Raw genomic sequence first — 19,368 nt, 5'->3', positions numbered from 1 at the left:
GATTCTGGCTGCTGTTAATTCCCAGCTCCAGGTTATGAACTCTGGAGCGCAGCCCCTTCAGTATCCAATCCAGACTACACTGGTAGGACTCTCTCCCTCTTTATTTAAACACGGCTTTTCAGATTTTTAGTTTCACCAGCTAAAAATCAAAAGAAAAACTTTTACCGTGTCCATGCTGTCTGTCTGCACTGGTATGTGCAGTAGCACGTAGCATATTGTCAGCACTCTTTGCCAGGTGGAGTCAGCTGGGGTACCTGATCAATATCACATGATATCATCAGCAGAGGTTTTATTTAGCAGTTATGGCACTGAAGCTTTAAACTAAAGGGCAAAAGGGCTTAAAGAAAAACTGGAGCCAACTCTAAATAAAAAAATGTTGTATCCACCAGCGTGACAGTGGTGTGGCACTAGCTGTGACTTGGGGTCTTCTAACTAGTCAATATTTGAATATGTTTGAGAATTTAAGGACGCTTGGGTCTTTTGTGTGCAAAGAAAATTGAAGCTAAAAACTGTGGATTGTAATCTGCTAATCACAAGCAGCACTAAACCTAAGCCTCCCAAAGCCACTGATGTCAGCAGTTACAAATTTGAGCTCAGCAATTTAGTGCCGCCCTGCTCATACCAGCTTGTTGGCACCAGCTTTCTTTTTGTTTGTTTGTTTAGTAGAAATGCGTGTAAGTACTTCTAAACTGGTCACTGGAAAGTGGCAAAATTGGAGTGGTTGTTTCCAAGTTCAGCCATCTGCCTTGGCCAGGACTTGCTGTATGTTTTCCCAATTTGTCCCTCTGTGTTTGTCTTGCAGGTTCCTGGTATGTGGTGTTAATCAGCGCAGCTGGGAGCACTTGGCCAACCTCCCTGGAGCATTTAAGAGCTGGCTATCTCAGTCTTTGAGCCCTCACATTTCACCCAACTATCATTAGTTTGGTTGGCTTCATTTTTCCATTTATTTCACAGTACACAACATGCTTTGCATTCACTCGTCCAACTACTGACACACTAACACACCTTAAAAATTAATAATTAATTATGCTTTTTTTTAATAATAAATCTGAAAGTTCTGGTTAAAGCAGTGTCTTTACTATTGTTATGGCTCATGGGCTCTACCTGCAGGTAAAACAACACATTTGCATATCAACATACGAGGCAGGTGTCGAACTCCAGGCCTCAAGGACCGGTGTCCTGCAGGTTTTAGGTGCGTCCTTGATCCAACACAGCTGATTCAAATGGCTAAATTACCTCCTCAACATGCCTTGTAGTTCACTAGAGGCCTGGTAATGAATTAATCATTTGGTTCAGATGTGTTGGCCCATGGTGAGATCTAAGGCTACGTTCACACTGCAGGCGAAAGCGCATCAAATCCGATTTTTTTGACCCTATGCGACCCATATCCGATCATGGTATGACAGTGTGAACGGCACAAATCCGATATTTTCAAATCCGATCTGGGTCACTTTCGTATGTGGTACTGAATCCGAAACATATCCGATGTTCCAGAAAGCGACTGCTGTGTGAATGGTCAAGTCGCATTAAATCCGTCTTTTACGTCACTGACACAAGACAGACACCAATTATCAGCGCCAGAGAAGCGCCTGATAATACATCGCGAACGCTTCCTGGCCATCCGGTGAAACTGCTGGGAAGACAACGTTGGAGAAACGTTAACATTTGATTTGGACTGCATAATCTGCAGATTCTGACAGAAATGTGCAACTATCCTTTGAAGCACCGCTCCTCTAAAACAGCAATAAGGATCATTATTAGGTTATTTACATTATTATGTAAATAACAAAATAACTTATAGCAAAAATTGGGAAACGTAAAGTCCGAAGTCTTTATTAAGGGCCATCAGTCAAACAATATTGTTTGCTCTGGGTCTAAACAGAGCGCGTTGTGTGTGACGTCTTCTTTTGCGCATGCGGGCCGCTTTGAGCGTTCACACTAGCGCGCATTTGCTGCCGCATTTTATTTGTAGTGTGAACGAGCAGACAAAAAAATTGGATTTGATCAAAAAATTGGAATTGAGCATTAAGACCTGCAGTGTGAACGTAGCCTAAGACCTGCAGGACACCAGACCTAGAGGCCTGGAGTTGGACAACCCTGACATAAAATGACAACCTTTCATCAAGTACACATCAAGAGATAAACCAAATCCAAATGACTTAAATTCCTCACATGCAACACATTCTGTTCTCCGCTTAAATCACTGAGCTATGAATTTCATATGGATTTTTACCCAGAGCTAATAGGTGTGATAATACATGATAAGAGAAGATTAATTAGACAAAAACAACAAAGCACCAGTTGCACAACATGAAGTTTAAGGAATGTTTTATTCAGAAATGTGTTTGACTGGTTTCTCTATATCCCTATACAGTCCGAAGATGAATCATCGTCTCCGTTCTGATAATGTTGCAAAGAAAATTTCAGTATCATTTCTTATGTTTAAAATTCAAACTGAAAACAAAAACAAACAAACATACTTGCTTTGATCTACGTGCAGCATTCAATTGTGCGAAATGCATACTGCATCAACTGAAAACCTTTATGCAGTAGCCATACATTTCATCTCTTGATTTTGAATATGTGGACTTTGAAATGTGTGGGTTATTATACAAAACTTAAAAAGGAAATTCGATCACATAACCGCAAGCAGCAAGAAGGGTGATATTTCCAAGAGGCACTACAGTCTGAGTCAGGAAAATGTAAAAAGCAAACCTATTCAACTTTCCACTTAATTTTTATTTATTTATTAAACATTTGACTAATTCCAAGAAATCCAACAGCACTGTCCTGAATGAGCAACAACACATACTGGACTGGAAACTTGTCAAAAAAAAAAATCATTCAAACTGAAATGTACATTTTAAATGATTGCTATCCAGTGTTAACTGAAATTCGAACACATCACAGAATCCAGCTTTACTCCTTCTATTACATAATACTGCTCTTTGGGGTTATAAAAATAGTTTAAGCATATATGCCTACTTGTGCTGAGAGATGACTCCTGCCGATCACACTGCTTTATTGCCAAACAACACACAAAAGAAGAAGAAGAAAACTCCATAACACTGAGTAACATCTTTAAAAAGCAACAGCGCAACACAAAAAGAGAAGAGCCACACTAGATCACGTTAAAGGTGCAGATTGGGGCATAAATGGCACATTTGTTTGAATGAAGAGCAGACTCATTACGTGCAGTCGCTCGGTTAACCAGCTTCTACTTATTCATCTGATCAGCATTTCAACTGCCCTCATTTTAGTCCATTTCCCACCAGAAGTACAACAGGAAGCAGAAAGGAACTATGAAATGGTTTGTTTAAAAGAACAAGGTTGACATACAGGAAATACTTTATGTTCCTGTTAACTTAAGCACTCAGTGACCACTTTATTAGGAACCCATCTGCAGTATAAATCAGTCGAATACAAATGCCGTCTCTTTATGATGCTCACAATTGTGATGTAAAATCTAAGATCGGCAGATTACCTTTAATAGGAGGCTTATGTTATAGAAGTACAATGGAAACTGTGTGTCGTGCAATAAAGGTACATTCCTCCAATTACATTTTCACTTTTTCGGTGAAATTAAAAAGGTAATGTATCCTGGACTGAATTTTATTCTCTTCTTCTCTAATAACATTTGTAAACAGATGCGGTCTAACTGATGAAAACTGATGAGTTGCAAAAATATTGTCAAAATAACATTGCAGTGCAGTATTACAAAAGTAGATTTTAAGGTCAGACTGCACTGTATACCTAATAAAAAGGACACATTAACTGATTTTATTCTTCTCCTTTCTCCACTACAAATAAAATAAGTATTTCCCAGAATGTCAACCTATTCCTTTAACTTCTCGTGTGTATTGTATACATTATATCGGCAAAAAATGATTCTTAAACCCCAAAGATTATATATTAAAAAAAGGTTTAAGACAACCTACATACAGGGTAATTTTGCTCATGTGCACCTTCTTTTATGAAAAAAAGAAATGATTTTGATCTTTTTGTCATTCATCAATAAAACATCACTGAATTTAGAAACAGAGGACAAGTCACAACAAAAGCAACAGATCCAACACTTTAAAGCTGATACTATTCATCCCATTCATCACAAATACTATAAGGCTGATCTGACTCTGTTTAGGGCTCAACATTCCTTCAGTCCTGTAGGAGTATGCTACAACGCATACTACTCAGGCCAACCATTAGGCTTTATACTACCATGCACATTCCTTTTAAGCTAGAGTCAAACGTAGCAGCAGTGCCACTGGTCTCTGAACACTGCTTGGCTTTATGTTAATATATACATCTGAGAGCAGTGTCATCTATGCTGTAAGGAGTCTAGAAAACTAGCACACTTATCACAAAGTTAAAAATCAAAATGATACAGCCAGGCAATTATTACACTGCATGACCAACTCCAAAGTCCAAGCTGTGAGACTTGTGGCGGACTTCTGTTCGTCCCAGATGGTAGAGTGAATACCTGCAAAATACCGTAAGTCTCATGCTACTGTTTTATGGCTACTTTTTTTTATAGTCAAAGGCATTTATACTTGAAGTGCAATTAAAGCTGTAGGTACACTGAGGATAGTACCGCTGCAGCTCCTAGGAAGACTAAGAGAGTCTGCTGATTTAAACTCAGACGATGGCACTGCCCTGTTAATGGAATGAATGGACGAAACCTCAGTTTATCAATCAAATGCTGAAAAAACAAACAAACAAACAAACACAGAAACAAACAAAAAAACAACAAAAAAAGCGGGATGAGGCAGAGTCCAACAAACCAACACAACTCGAAGCTTTGTGGAATTGGGGCTGGAAACGGAGCATCCAGTGTTTAAAACTGCTGGGGCTTCAATAAACCAGCCATTTCTCTCTTTTTCAGACATTCTCCAACATTATTACAGCCACACTAAAGAGTGTGAAATCAAAGAGAATCAAGAAATATACACAAACAAATCAATAGTAAACCATGATAGAGGGCAGCCACTTTCATTCACTGGATGAGTACTTAAAAAGTTTCCAACTAAACAGAGAGAAATCAAAGACAGATATACAAAAGAATAAAGTACAAAGGCAAGGCAATCTCACTTGTGGCCTCTTAAGTCTCTCAAAAATATTCACCTCACAGCCATTATCTACACTTTGCATTTGGCCATTTGTACACAGTGGTTCCAAATGCACCATTAACCTCTCAAGAAACTGTAGAAATCAGCCTATTTACAAGTCTGTACAACCACCCTGCAGAGCTCTTTCCATCTCCCAGTAGACCCAATCCACTAAAAGCGGGATACCTGAGTTTTCAATAGAATGCTTCAAACCCACTCGTCACGCTTCACTGAACATTTCACAGGATCTTTCACACAGCCACATGCACACAATTAATTAAGCAAGTTATTTTCTCCATAAGGATGCCGACTGTAAACCTATATGGGAAAAAGCCACAAACACACCAAAATCAAAACTTAAAGTCCTTCCAGAAAGACAGCTAATGTGCTCTTAAAATAAAACAATTGAGAAGGAGGTATCGAGAAGGGGAATCTTACAGCAGGTGGCAGCTAACTGAGTGGCCACTGACTGTCTTGAATAGGAACCTCTGATGCTGTGCTAGCATATAAACAGACATTAAGTAGGCCAGGATTTGCTTCAGGCAAATAAGTGATGGAGACCTTCCTGGGAGACTTCATTCTGGCTGTGGAGGTCAGAGGAAAAGATCTGACTGCTGCCACCAGGGTGGAAAAGTGGAGCACAACTGGACTTGGCTCATCTCAGTGAGTGGGGGCTGCATGTGGCACAGAAAACCTGAAAATAAATAAATAAAGGTCAATATTTACCAGCCTTGGGTTAAGTTGAGACAAAACATTACACAAAAACAAATTGCAGATGGATTAAACACATATACTTGCTATTATTCCTGCATAACAAGATTGAGAGGCTTGGGTTTCCTCTCTGAAAAGTCACCATTTAAGACTCCTCAGCTCTGATTTTCTGGGCTTCAGTAATACATCCTCACACTTAACATGTGCTTGTACCATGCTCACTGAAGCATGGAAAGTCTGATGCTACATGAAAAATAGAATTGAGGTTATTGGAATTTCTTGCCCCTTCCTGAGCCTGGTTCTGTTGGAGGTCTCTTCCTGTTAAAAAGGACTTCCCACTTTCGCTAAAGTGCTTGCGTTAGGCAGGGGTCATCTAATTGATGGGGTTTTCTCTGTATTATTCTACCTCAGTAGACTGGTTTTTTGTACGTTTCTGGCTGTAAGTCAATCATACTCCAGTCAGTCTCAGACATATCACAGTTAAATGAAATCTTGTTTAAGCTAAAATCTTAAATCTAGACAGTGACCATTGTAAACACTTTACCAATCTGTTAAAGTGCAGACATCCTCATAGAGGAACTAGCATAGCTATAGACTCTCAGTAGTATTTAGAAATGAGTGAAATCCTTTTAAAGTGCTGTCAACATTGTTTACTGTACATCAATATGATCAGATGACTCCATGATCCCAACAGAAACTGCTGTCTCATGGAAAACTTTGTACAAAATAGTGCTTTTGATGCATCACTGCAAGTGACTATACCAATAAGTGTATTCAAAAAAGTGCATATTTTCCAGCCAAATTGAATTAAAGCTTTTCCCTTTGTCATTGGAAACCAGTTGGTTTACAATTAAGCTGCCCCCTTAGGCTTACATCCTGCCACACAGTCTGCTTTAATATGAAATCCATTCAGGAAGTAATTATGCAAATTCACAACCTACTAAATGGAGGAAAAAGTTAAAAGTTACTGGTGTGAACTTCACTTGCCTCTGAAGTCTCTGCACTAGTTCAGCCACCAGGGAGTCACAGATTCCTGGGTATTTTTCTTCTGCCTGAACAATGGCCTTTCGCAGCTCCTCTGCAGCTTCTGGCTTGCCATTACTTGTCTCGCCTTTCTGTTTCAACTGTGAAAGTGACAGCTTTTAGATGACATAATGTGAACTGCCTAATTCTAAAGAAAACTGCAGCCTCTAACATAAAATGGAACATAAACTTAAAGGTACACTGTGTAGGATAGATTTGCCGTTTGTAAACTCTGCTGACTCTAAAAACTGACAGAGAGAACAGCGGTGGTTCAGCAAGCTAGAATGAATGCAAAGGGAGCAGCACAGGCAGGAAATTTACTGCTTTACTACTTAAAACATTACATTCAAGGGGGAAATGGTTAGTTAGTTGTTGTTTTTTTAACTCACTGTTGTTCTGGTTAGAGGTAAAAATAAACACAGCAATATGTGTACATAATCCTGCAGGAGGGTGTTACGTTACAGGATTTAATGAGGCTGAAATGACAGAACATGCCTCACATTGTCTGGTGTCACCTTTCTGCTGTGTGTGTGGCCATAATCACACAGGCCTAGAGACCAGTTGGCAACCACCTGGGAACCTCTGTTTGGCTTACTTTCAAGGCTATTTTATAGCCAGGACAATCTGCTAGCGACCAAAGCAACCACAAGAAGGTTTTAGGTACACACCATAAACTTCTTTTCACACTAGTGCATGTGTGCTACCTCCAGCAACTACTCTCCACCTCATTATTTCTTTAATGACTTGTGATGCCAGATGGTCACCAGGCCTGTGTGACTGGGCACTTAAGTTTCTCTCACCTGCTTCTTCCTCTGCTCTGTAAGTGTCTGTTCAACTAAGATTAATTTGCACTGTTTACAGTATTTACAGTATATAGTCCTTCCTATGACATCCTGAATGCTGCTATAGGCTGAGGACTCCACACTGAGGCCCTTCAACATAAACATATACTTCCATTGTTAGTAAAATCCTGCTGGGTACACCTTAAGTTGGTGTGACCAGTTGAGTACCAATTACTTATGTATTCATCAATGATGAATATTTTAATATGGGACAAGAAAGCGATGCTTGTACCTCTGAAAAAACTGGAGAAAAGATTGTTGATAAGCTTTGTGACAAAGGCCTCTTTGGATTCTCCTCCACCTGGAAAAAACAAAATACTTTAATTTGAAAAACCAAATAGGAACCTTGAATAAGGCCTTTTGAAAGAGCCCATTCCTTACCCGATTCCTTTCCAACTCAGCAGGCCGTGCTGCTCCATTGTGGACCTTTTTCAAGTCCTTTTTCAGGTCCTTTTTAGGGTCATTTGTCAGGTCATTTTTCAGGTCATTTTTCAAATCGTTTTCCAGATCCTTTTCCTTGATGGTGTTGAAAATCCATTTATCATTACTAGCATCATCACCTCCAGATGCCTGGCCATCTTGTTCCCTACAATCAAGCAGGGTTTTAGGAACATCAGTGGACTACAGTTGATAGACTTTACACCTGCACCCCAACACTGAACTGAATAAGGTTGGTTTAGATAACTTACTCATCAGATTCGGAGCCAGATTCATCCCGAGACTGTTCTGACTTCCATCTCTTGTATCTGTCAATCAGCTCCGTCAGGTAGGTCGTCTTTTTGGCATGCCTTACAATATACCTATGTTTTAACAACTCTTTGGCAGTTGGCCTCTATAGAGAAAACATAAAAAAAAAAAAATTGAGCAATTAATAGAGTGGATTTCCTCTTCTTCTTTTCATTTTCAAGCTTAAAAATACAACTTAAACTCAAAAAATGAACTTTTTTTTTTCTTAACACTTACAAAGCTAGCCTCCTTATTTAAACAGGCTTCAACAAATTCTTTAAGTGGTTTACTGTAGTTTCCTTCCAGTGTTGGCGGATTGTTCTTTGGGATGAGGAATAAAACTTTCATCGGATGAAGCTCAGAGTGGGGAGGCTCTCCTTTAGCCAGTTCTATTGCTGTTATCCCTAATGACCAGATGTCTGCCTAAAAAAAGGAAAACATTTGCAACCAAATGCCTGGTTTTTAAAATAGCAGAACACAAACATTTTGACAGCAAGCTCCATGACATGACACTCACATTGACTGACTTAAGTAACAAGGGTGTATTTGAGGAAACTGTGCAAAAACAAGACTGTGACATAGCAGCTGAGTAGACAAGCCACACTGACTCATGTTGTGGTCATAAAAAAAAAAAAATAATAATATGGGTCATTTTTAGTCAAGAATACTCATCTTAAGCAATGCTGACAAAAAAACAAAAAAAAACAAAGGTCAACAAAGCACTAACATGAAAAACAAATTGGGAACAATTTTATATGAAACAGTATACATTCATGACTAATTGTACAAACTTGTTTTAAAGCAAAATATTGATCTCGAATTTTTTTTTTTAAAAAGAACACAAAGTTATGACAAAGATTTTGCTGGGACAGCTGTTTTTAAGTTTAAATGTGACCGTGATAACACACAATATAAGATAATGCTAACCTTTGAATCATAGGCCGATTGCTTTATGACTTCAGGTGCCATCCAGAAGGGAGTTCCAACAAATGTGTTTCTTTTTATCTGTGTATCTGTCAACTGGCCCGCTACTCCAAAGTCTGCAAGCTTCACGTCACCCTGTTCTGACAGCAACACGTTGGCAGCTGAAACAGCAGTGAGAAAAATAAAAAGCTAGTGAGATGCATCACATAATGTCAAAGACCTATTGGTAGAACCATACCTTTTAGTTACCACAGGAACTAAAAAAAAACACTCTAGAGAAAAAAAATTCTGACACTATTTTCAGCCACATTAACTTACACCTGTAGAAATGTTAAATGAAATGGCCTCCTCCATCACCCATCACTACTGTAAGACAAATATTATCTATGATGGTGTAGAAGTTGAATATTACAGGGCTGAACAGGATTTCAACTAAGTGTAAGACGTGGACAGATATTAGTGATATGGCTTGTGTGTAAATATAATTATGGCTCAACACTTAGACAAAAAAAAAAGACATAACAGATGCTGGAAGTTGTGAAATGCAAGCTTTTGTAAGTAATTTCCTAGCAAAGAATGACACAAAAAGATTAAAGTCTCACTTCAATATTAGCAAGATGATAAAGGGCTTGCTCTCTAAATATATTTTTTAAAACAAAGGCGATGTATGTACCAGACTGACCTTTGATATCTCTATGTATTTTCTTTTCAGAGTGCAGATACTCAAGACCTTTCAGAATTTCCCTTAGGATGGTGGCGATCTGTGTTTCATCGAGTAGACCCGGCTCCATCTAGGAGAATGGATAAACTCTTGACTCTGGCTGTTATTGTGACAACTGTCATAATGGCCTTACATACAAACAAACACTTTAAGTCTAGATTATCTTCAGATCGCAATTCATAACAACTTACCAAATCAAGGGCTGATCCTCCACCCAAATATTCCATAATAATCCATAATTTTGTACCCTGAAAAATAGACAAATCCATTGGACAGTGTTTAAAGTTATGGTAGAGACAGAAAACAGTACTCATTCAGGTTTCTAATAACGGGAATAGTTGTGGGTACTAGTTATGTCATGGGGTGTTTTGTGGTGGGAAAAAAAATCATGTTAAATAAGTGAATGATAAATAACCATTTTAATAACTGTTCCACTACTGTACACTATATGCCACATCTTCAGAGGTACAAATAGTGGAAGATCAATCAACTTTAGTTTTTTGATTGATTGTTTGTTTGTTTTTTTTATAAGTGAGAGACCTTTCAGCTCATTCTGATATTAGTACTCTCACTGTTTGTTTTGTTTTGGGGGGTTTTAAAAATAAATTTGGTGTGCCTTTGCGCTTCATATTGTTCAAGACTTCTAGGAAACAACATCACACAGAATTAAATGTAATAATTGGAACTGTGTTATTGAGATTCAAGAAAACCTAGTTTTGGTTTATTGAACCACTATATAGATAGACCAAGATAATTAAAATTACACCCTAATTATGACACAAACTTTCAAATTTTATGATTTGAAATTTTATGATACACAACTCACTGGCTGTTATTGTGACAACTCTCATAATGGCTGGATTTTGAACATGGAAAGAAACAAATACGTTTTCTATCTCATAACAACCTGTGACGGTACATCAGCTGTACAGTGAAAAGTCAAATTATAACTACAGGACCCTGCGAATGTCATTTCATCTTGCTTACACTTACAAGTGCATGCAATCTGCATAATATTATACATCAGCAGATGTTTTCTCAGTTGGTGCTGCTGCCTCACAGATGGAAACCAACACCCACCAACGCAGCCACACACCAATATCTGGACTTTCTTTTATTTGCATTCAGAGGATGGTCATTTTTCTGACTTCTTCTCATTTCTTTTGATTTTACTTTGCCATACACAAACTTCAGTGTCAGAAGCTCATTGTTTTTTGTGGGGTTTTTTTAGCTTTACAACCACACCCATCATCAGATCAGTACTGTAAGGAACACCTTGGTTTATTACCAGTTCTTGTGTTATTTCTAATACAGATGCAACAATCCAACTTTTTCCAGTTCTGATCCTATACAGAGACTCGATCTGGTATCAGACCGATCTGATACCAGTGTTAAATAAATAATCTGTATTTCTCTCAGTGAGAAAGAGTCAGGGAATTAGTCTTTATGTGGAGGGCAACACTGTCTTCCTAACTTTCTAAAGTAAAGGAAATAAACACCTTCAAGAGTATAAATTTTACAGGACTGGTATTTAGAAGCAAAATAATAAATGACATTGGACCAAAGTGACAAAATAAAAAAATGAAAATATATATTAACATAAATTCATGTTTTACCTATTTTATTTGCACTCAGTCATTAAAGTCACTAGTTTCCTTTCCTCTGACTAACTACTTCCTTTTACAGCTCCTCACATCACACATAAAGTAAAAGCTTATGCTGCACGATCCACTTCTAGGAATAAGCGCTTCACCTCCTGCGGTGCCAGACATTTGATTTTTGTTTCACGATATGTGCGAGTGAGAGAGAAAAAGCATCGCTGTTAGTTTTTCAGTTCCGTCGATGCACCTGACTGCAGTTAAATTAAAAACATTTCTAAACTTAGAGATGAAGGCTGCCGGTGGAGCTAGACTGAAACACTTTAAACTGCTGTCAGCTTCTTCAAATCTTCTGCTAGCAAACAAACCACTGATGATGTGTAGCATGTGATATGCAATCCAGTTTTTCAAGCCAGGTTCGCACTAATATTCAATCCTAACATTGGATTAGTGCATTTCTTATTCCCAAGTGGTTTTATAAAAGTTCATGTAGTGGACACCAAAATTTAATAATATACTGAGGAGGTCTAATTAACACTGGTTATAAAACGATTAGAGTACCATTTTTGATGCAAGTTGCAACAGCTGAGTGTCAGAACCACTTCTGCTTCTCCTGCCCACTATAATAAGCAGATGTTAAAATGCTGACCAGACAACAACAACTAACTTCAAGTTGATCTATAACAAGGCACACAAACACACATTATCCTCGTTTCTCCCTCCTAAACCTATGTGCGACTTATCCGACTCAAAAAGGCAGACGTCCCTAAAACAACAACAATAGGTGGGCAGATTTCTTAGTTTATATCCATCCATCCATCTTCATCCGCTTTATCCGGGGCCGGGTCGCGGGGGCAGCAGCCTAAGCAAAGAGGCCCAGACCTCCCTCTCCCCAGCCACTTCCTCCAGCTTATCCGGGGGAATACCAAGGCGTTAGTTTATATGGTACAGCATAAAGCACGAGCTGCTGTTCGTCAGCTGCTGACTTCCAGACCACTAGACTGATTAAAATGAGAAGCTATCTGTTCCCTGAGATGCATGTGGGATCAATGATGGATGAAAGCAGATGATATGGGGTTTTTTCACGCAAATAGCAGTACCAGTCTAGAAACTCCATGGACACAACATACACATCATATTTACATACTAGAAACACATTGGACTCAATTCTCTCCTTCAGCCAGTCACATAACTTGAGCTAATGGACCACTTCTCTTGTTTCTCATCTTAAGTACCACAGTAAATGCTCTGAGAGCCACTCTATCACATTTAGTGTGAAAATCTATTCTAGTTACAAAAAAGTGTCTCAGTGATGCTGTAAATACAGCTACTACAGTAGACCCACGCTTTTACTTTTTCCTTCTCTTTTTTTTAATCTGCAAATAAAACACCAACACCAAAGCTGAAATTCAACAGTTTGACATTATAATCATGTCTCTTTTACATATGTACATATGGCTTATAAACTTTGCCGTAAACAGCCCACAGGGCATACACTACTGTAATCCCAGGCCAAGTCGAGTTATTCTATACTAATCTGCACCATTTCACAGACAATACTTCCTCCATTGTCTATTTGCATTATTTATTTACCTAAATTGCCATCACTTGCTTACAAGAACACACTACAAACAAATCCATTATGTCAAGCTTCAGCTTTTACAAGTTCACGCAACAATATTCTTCCTGAGATTAAAGCTTACCTTGAGATAGGATCCAAAATACTTGGTGATGAAAGGACTGTCACACTGGCTGAGAACTGTGATTTCCTGCTGAATATCTTCTATTTCATCCTCCGCTTCCTCCAGATCAATAATTTTAATGGCCACAACTTTCTGAGTTCGATTGTCGATGCCTTTAAAGACTTCACCGAAAGAGCCTTTGCCTATCCTCTCCAACTTGGTGAAAAGCTCCTCTGGATCAGCTCTGAAATTCTGATTGACAGAGAAAAAAGACATTGAGAGAGAAAAAAAAGAGGACATTTAAAGTAACATCAAACCTTGTCAGAAAATGTAAAATCTTAAGTTTAACAAATAAATATCCATCCATCATCTTCTTATTCAATACATGGTCGCGGATGGGCTGGAGCCTATCCCAGCTGTCACTGGGTAAGAGGCAGGGTACAACCTGTCCAGGTTGTTAGTGTTAGCCAGGTTGCCAGGGCTAACACAGAGACAAACACTCAGATTCACAGCAGAAGACCAGACCAGGTGTCACTCTTGTCAGCTAAAACCAGGAAGATGAGGCTACAATTCTCACATGCTCACAAAAATTGGGCAAGAGAAAATTGGAAAAATGTTGCCTGGTCTGATGAGTCTTAACATCTGCTGTGATGTTCAGATTTTAGGGTCAGAATGTGGTGTAAAAACAACATGAAAGCATGGCTCCAGCCTGCCTTGTATCAGTGATTCAGGCTGGTGGTGGTTATATAATGTGGAGGCCATAGTCTTAGCATACTTCAGGGCCCTTAATACCAACTGAGCATTGTTTAAAAATCATAGCCTATCCATTAGTGTAACTAATAATGTCCATCCCTTTATGACCACAGTAGGGCTGCCACGATTAGTCGACTAGTCACGATTACGTCAACTATCAAAATCGGCGACAACTAATTTAATAGTCGACACGTCATTTGAAGCTTTGTAAGATCCCAAAAGACGCAGGAATAAGTAGTAGGATTTAAGAGTGTAATAACGGACTGAAACAGAAGACGGCAGCACTGCATGTACAAGGATGCCAGCTGACGTTAAACCCCGAAGAAGAAGTGTCCCAGAATTCACAGCGAGGCCCATTGCAGCCCTGCTCAGTTTCCAACAATGGCGGCAGCTAGTTAGTTTTAATATTACTCTTATTATTCTTTCTGGGTCACAAAATAAACATTTAACATATTTTCAGGCGAGAATGTAGCTGTGTAAACCTCAAATATCTGCTCAGTTTATCAAGACACCACATATTTTCAAAAGCGCCCTGACGTTTTCGGAGACGTCTGTTACCCACTAGCTCGATAGCTAGCCGGGGTTCAAGACTCACTAGAGCCCGTGAGAACACCGGACTCCCAGCAAATCGTTTTCAAACCCACCGCCGTCTTTCGCTACTCAGGTTAAACATGATATATAAGTCACTTAGATAACTTAAAAATGTTATTGTTTGGCTTTTTTCAGTGTTTTATTTGTTCCTGAGTAAATCGGTTTGGCTGAGATTAAAGTTATAGTTTTTACACAGCTAAATAAACGTCAAGCAGACATCTGATCATCAGAAGTGTGAGATGCTCGAGAATATACTCCGGTGTCCTGTTATAGTTTAGATAGCAAGGAGCAGACGGCTGAGTTTATTAAACTTCACTGAAACAATCCGCAAATTTCATTAAAATTTAATAAACTATCATCTTGTCTTTATTTTTAGTTAGCACATACCTTAAACACTTAAAGCTCTAAGCTAATGATAGTTATATAAGAGCAGATGCTCTGCTGGTGCAATAAGTTGTACGTTTTATGTCCAATGGATGCATAATCTGATTAGTCGACTAATCGCAAAAATAATCGGTGACTAGTCGACTATCAAAATAATCATTTGTGGCAGCCCTAGACCACAATGTAGCCATCTTCATATTGGTGCTTCCAGTAAGATAATTCACCATGGCACCAAGCTCAAATCATCTAAAACTGGTTTCTTGAACATAGCAATTCATTTACTCTACTGTGATGCTGTCATGTCAATATCAAGCAAAATCCCAGAGGAATGTCTCCAGCGCCTTTTTGAATCTATGCCTTGAAGTAATAAGGCACTTCTGAAAGCAACAAGGGTCCAAACTAGTACTGGCAAGATACACTTAATAAAGTGACTTGTGAGCACACTTTACAATGAAACAGATCTGCAATAAAGAGGTAGTCTGCTTGTTTAGCAGTACACTGTCAGAAGGTTCAGGGAATTGTTTCCACTTAAATAGTAGAAACAGAGACATCCTCTTCGTGTTTTCTTGTGTCAACTTAGAGGTTAAACACAGCCTCCTTAATCCAGCACAGATCCAATGTAGACATCATCAACACTGTTAAGCACGTATCACCTTATTGACAAGTGATATGACAAGCTTTCCATGTTAGAAAAAAAATAATAAGAGTTGGGGGTTTAGGAAAGTCAATTCTGATCAATAACAACATGCTTCGTTTGGCTGTGATACCAATTTAGAAGATTGGTTTAGCTTTTAAAACCCTGTCCACATGAAAAAGGTTCCCTCCTCCCCCACTCCTTTGTAGCTGACAGTTGGTCAATAGTAGACTTTCCATCCAGTTACAAGTCCATCAAAAGTATACTTCTCAACTTTTAGGCAACACAGTTGGAGTGTAAGGTTAGATGAAGTCACCCATTTTTTTGTTTTAAAATCAGCTGTCACCACAACAAGCCTTTGAATTTCCTCTGACATTTCACAACTCTCTAATTACCATACTGTGATGACACATTATACATTGAATCCAGTCATCATCAAATCCTTTGTTACCAAAAATACAAACATTAGATTTACAAACTGGCCTTGACATATGAATGCAGATTAACTTTATCAAGTCAATTGGGTAATCTCATTACACTTGATAAAAGTCACTCTATATTAAATATTTAAAACTTATCAAGTCAAATTTGTGGCTTTGAGCTACACTTACATCAAAAGACAGCATAACACAGACCTGACAAAAGCTTAATGACCCTTGCACCACAAAGGCTAAGCATAAATTGAAGGACTACACCCTGAATTATTGACTGAGCTAAATGGCTTATTTCCCCATGGAGAACCAGGAAAGCAATAATGGTCTTCAAGCCAGGCAGTTCAATTTCCCTTCATATATGGCAATCATTAACCCAAACAGCCTGAGCAGAGCTTGGAGTGACTTACTTTTCATAGCAAAGATGGCACAGAATATTGAAAAAAAACAAACAAACAACAACCTCCCTCTAACGCTACAAAGCTAAACTATAATAAAATATTTATACATATTTTACAGCAGCTTTGATTTTTTTTGGGAAGATTTTAATGTTTAATTTACCACATAGCTTTGGCTTAAGTTGACACAATATATTGCTTGTGAGTTTCCTAGATACTAATTTCCTGTAAAAGTGCTAATGCAAAGTGGTTAAACCTTTTTAGAAGATGAGTTGAGAGCTGCAATCTGGCAAAGAGTGAGGCTGCTGAATTTGATAGAAATGGAACTTTACAAACAAATAAATCAAAGCAGTGCAGAACAAAGCAGAGTAGAAACAACAACCAAAATACTATCATAACACTGCTGTGATCAGTCATCCAGGTGAAAATCATAACGTTGAGGCTGACCTCTGAAAAAACAATGTGGAAAAACAACAAAGGCACTGTGACCACAGACGACACATGGGAATGTACTTGCCATATCCACAGTCAGCAGGTTTACTCCAACAACCAAAGCTGCCTGAACCTCGCTCTAAAACCTTGTGTTTAATGCTCTGCCAGCTGCTCTATACAACTGTGTAGTCTAGTGTCATCCACACACCACAGTGCCGCACCCTCAGGGGCGAAGACTCAATGTCAGCCACCCAACTGCATGCAAAGCTATGGGCACATATCTGATGTTACCTTTTAACCTGTGTTGTCTGTGGACATGTAAATGATTAACCAATAATTCATAGAGTTTCACTGTGTGCAATCAGTTACCTGCAGACAATCATGCATGCCAAGTTTCATTCTTACACGCACTGTAATGTGGCCTACTTTACTTAAGCAGGACGTGGCATGATAACCATAAAGTGGTCGGTGCATTTGATAGATAAAGTTATAAATTAACACAACTAATTTCCAAAAAAAGTTTAACATTAAATAGAAATAGTAATGAATTAATGAACTGATTTTCAGGACATAACGAATCCACAATTATTCTCCTCTGATATTACACTGAAGATTGTAAGATTCTTAAGTGCTGATGGGTGTAAACAAGTGATCTACTTTTTTTTACAGCTATATTAATACATAATGCTGTATGGTTTTATATATTTAGTTATTGGGACAGGGCTAGACATTCTCTAGCTTCAGCTTCAGAAATACCAAGAGAATTAATTTCTCAGGTTTTCCTTATTTTAAACAGACCTATTACTCTTATTATTGCTCTTTTCCAAATCCACTAAATTTTCCAGCTTGTTTTTATTCTGGGATTCTCTTGTTGGAGCTCTGCAGGATTTCCAGTTCACATTGATCGTTCTTTATGTTAAACTGTGCTTTGGTGTAGCCCCTCAGTTCATCCTTTTCCCCCTACATTTAAGCCCTTTGAAACTTTACTCATGTTTAATATAAGCATTCATTTTAACAGTATATATGATAAATAAATTACATTTTAAAACTCCAGAAATCAGTCCAAAATGCAATCTTTAACCTTGGATCTGATCTCGACTACAATAAACATTATATGAATTGACCGGCCAGATGAATTACAAAATCATTTTCGATAATGACATTCTTTTTTTTTCTTTCCAAAACTCATCTAGCTGGACTTTGGCAAATACGACAGGTGCATTTATTGGAAAGCAAAGGTTGCACATTCTCGGTAACTCGGATGCACATTACTTTCGGTTATTTGGCAAACTTGAAAAAAAAAAAGAAAGAAGTGAAAATGCCAAGTGACCAAGTTAGCTCGCAGCTGAATGTCAGATAATAAAACACAACACAAAAATTTCAATTTACCTGAATCCCCGGCAGTCCGCTCTGAATTGGAGAGTGAGCCATGGCGTCAAGTCAGCAAAGATGACGCCTTTCCTCGTCTTTTCACCTCTATTTATCAGAGGTATAACGTTTCTTTCCTAACAACACCCTGCTGTAACTGACAGAGCTCCAAACTATGAAAGACGTGCTACCTTATTAAAAGACGTCTCCAAACCAAAATAAAGTCAGGTTCACTTGTCGGCTCCTACTTTGAACCGCCTGCCTGCTTTCTCCTGACTCGCCTTCCGCAGTTAACGTTAGCAGACGTTAGGTAGGCTAGCGACTTTAGCAGCTGGTTAACAAACAGTTAGCAAAATAACTGCGTCGCAGCGTCCTCTCCGCGCGTGTTTGACAGTTTCCGGGTGAAAGTAATACAGGCGTGGCATAAAATAATCGCGCAGAGCGAATACATGCAAACTGTTATAGAGTTTGGTCGCTTGTTGTTCTATTCTCTCATCACTTTTCTCTCTTGCCCGGCGCCATCTTGGTTAATATCATTTTCGTTTAGCGAAGGACCAATCAGCGCGAGGCACAGCAGATGTCGTCATTCGTAAACCAAAAAACGTCACAAGTTAGTACCTTTCACTTTTCTGCATGGACATTTTTCTGGGGAAAACAAAGATATATTTGATGTGATTTTATTTTAGTCATGCCAAAACGGAAAAGCTCATTCTGTTCCCAAGAAACTACAGAAACCAAAACTGCTGTCCTACACTATTTATGAGCTTAAACAATAGCGCCTTTTCTTATTTCTTCTCCTTCTTTCAGCTGCTCCCTGTAGAGGTCGCCACAGCGGGTCAACTGCCTCCATCTCACCCTATTATCCTAGCATCCTCCTCTGGCCTCTCTTCGTCCCCAGCCTGCTCAACCTGAGCTGCCGCCCCCCGTCATATCCATACTGACAAAAGTGTCAATTCAGTCCAATTTATTAAATTGATATTTAATTATTTTTTAATTTGAGTGGGTGAAAATCTTTACAAATAAGTGTCAGTCGTTAAAATTGTCA

At 38.6% G+C, this 19,368-nt stretch overlaps 1 protein-coding gene and 1 long non-coding RNA gene across 2 annotated transcripts; one reads left to right on the top strand and one right to left on the bottom strand.

Annotated features, from left to right (window-relative positions):
* Positions 1–2,311: 2,311 nt before the first annotated feature.
* Positions 2,312–18,863, bottom strand: stk24a (serine/threonine kinase 24a (STE20 homolog, yeast)). Its single transcript, XM_026144888.2, has 11 exons — positions 18,345–18,863; positions 13,354–13,584; positions 10,244–10,300; positions 10,014–10,122; positions 9,335–9,492; positions 8,645–8,830; positions 8,371–8,513; positions 8,063–8,267; positions 7,914–7,982; positions 6,804–6,940; positions 2,312–5,799 (listed from the first exon to the last, which is right to left on the bottom strand). Exons 1-11 carry the CDS (start codon positions 18,384–18,386, stop codon positions 5,766–5,768), a joined length of 1,371 nt encoding a protein of 456 aa, XP_026000673.2. The 5' UTR covers positions 18,387–18,863; the 3' UTR covers positions 2,312–5,765.
* LOC145420988 (uncharacterized) lies at positions 18,803–19,317 on the top strand. The gene is made up of 2 exons (XR_013902233.1): positions 18,803–18,933; positions 19,131–19,317. It is a non-coding gene; the product is annotated as an uncharacterized LOC145420988 (long non-coding RNA).
* The last annotated feature ends 51 nt before the right edge of the window (positions 19,318–19,368 follow it).

Source organism: Astatotilapia calliptera, chromosome 16 (assembly GCF_964374335.1).
Source record: "Astatotilapia calliptera chromosome 16, fAstCal68.1, whole genome shotgun sequence".
In the NCBI taxonomy this organism is placed as follows: domain Eukaryota; kingdom Metazoa; phylum Chordata; class Actinopteri; order Cichliformes; family Cichlidae; genus Astatotilapia; species Astatotilapia calliptera.
Note: the sequence above shows the minus strand (reverse complement) of the source record. Positions and strands in the feature narration are given on the sequence as shown.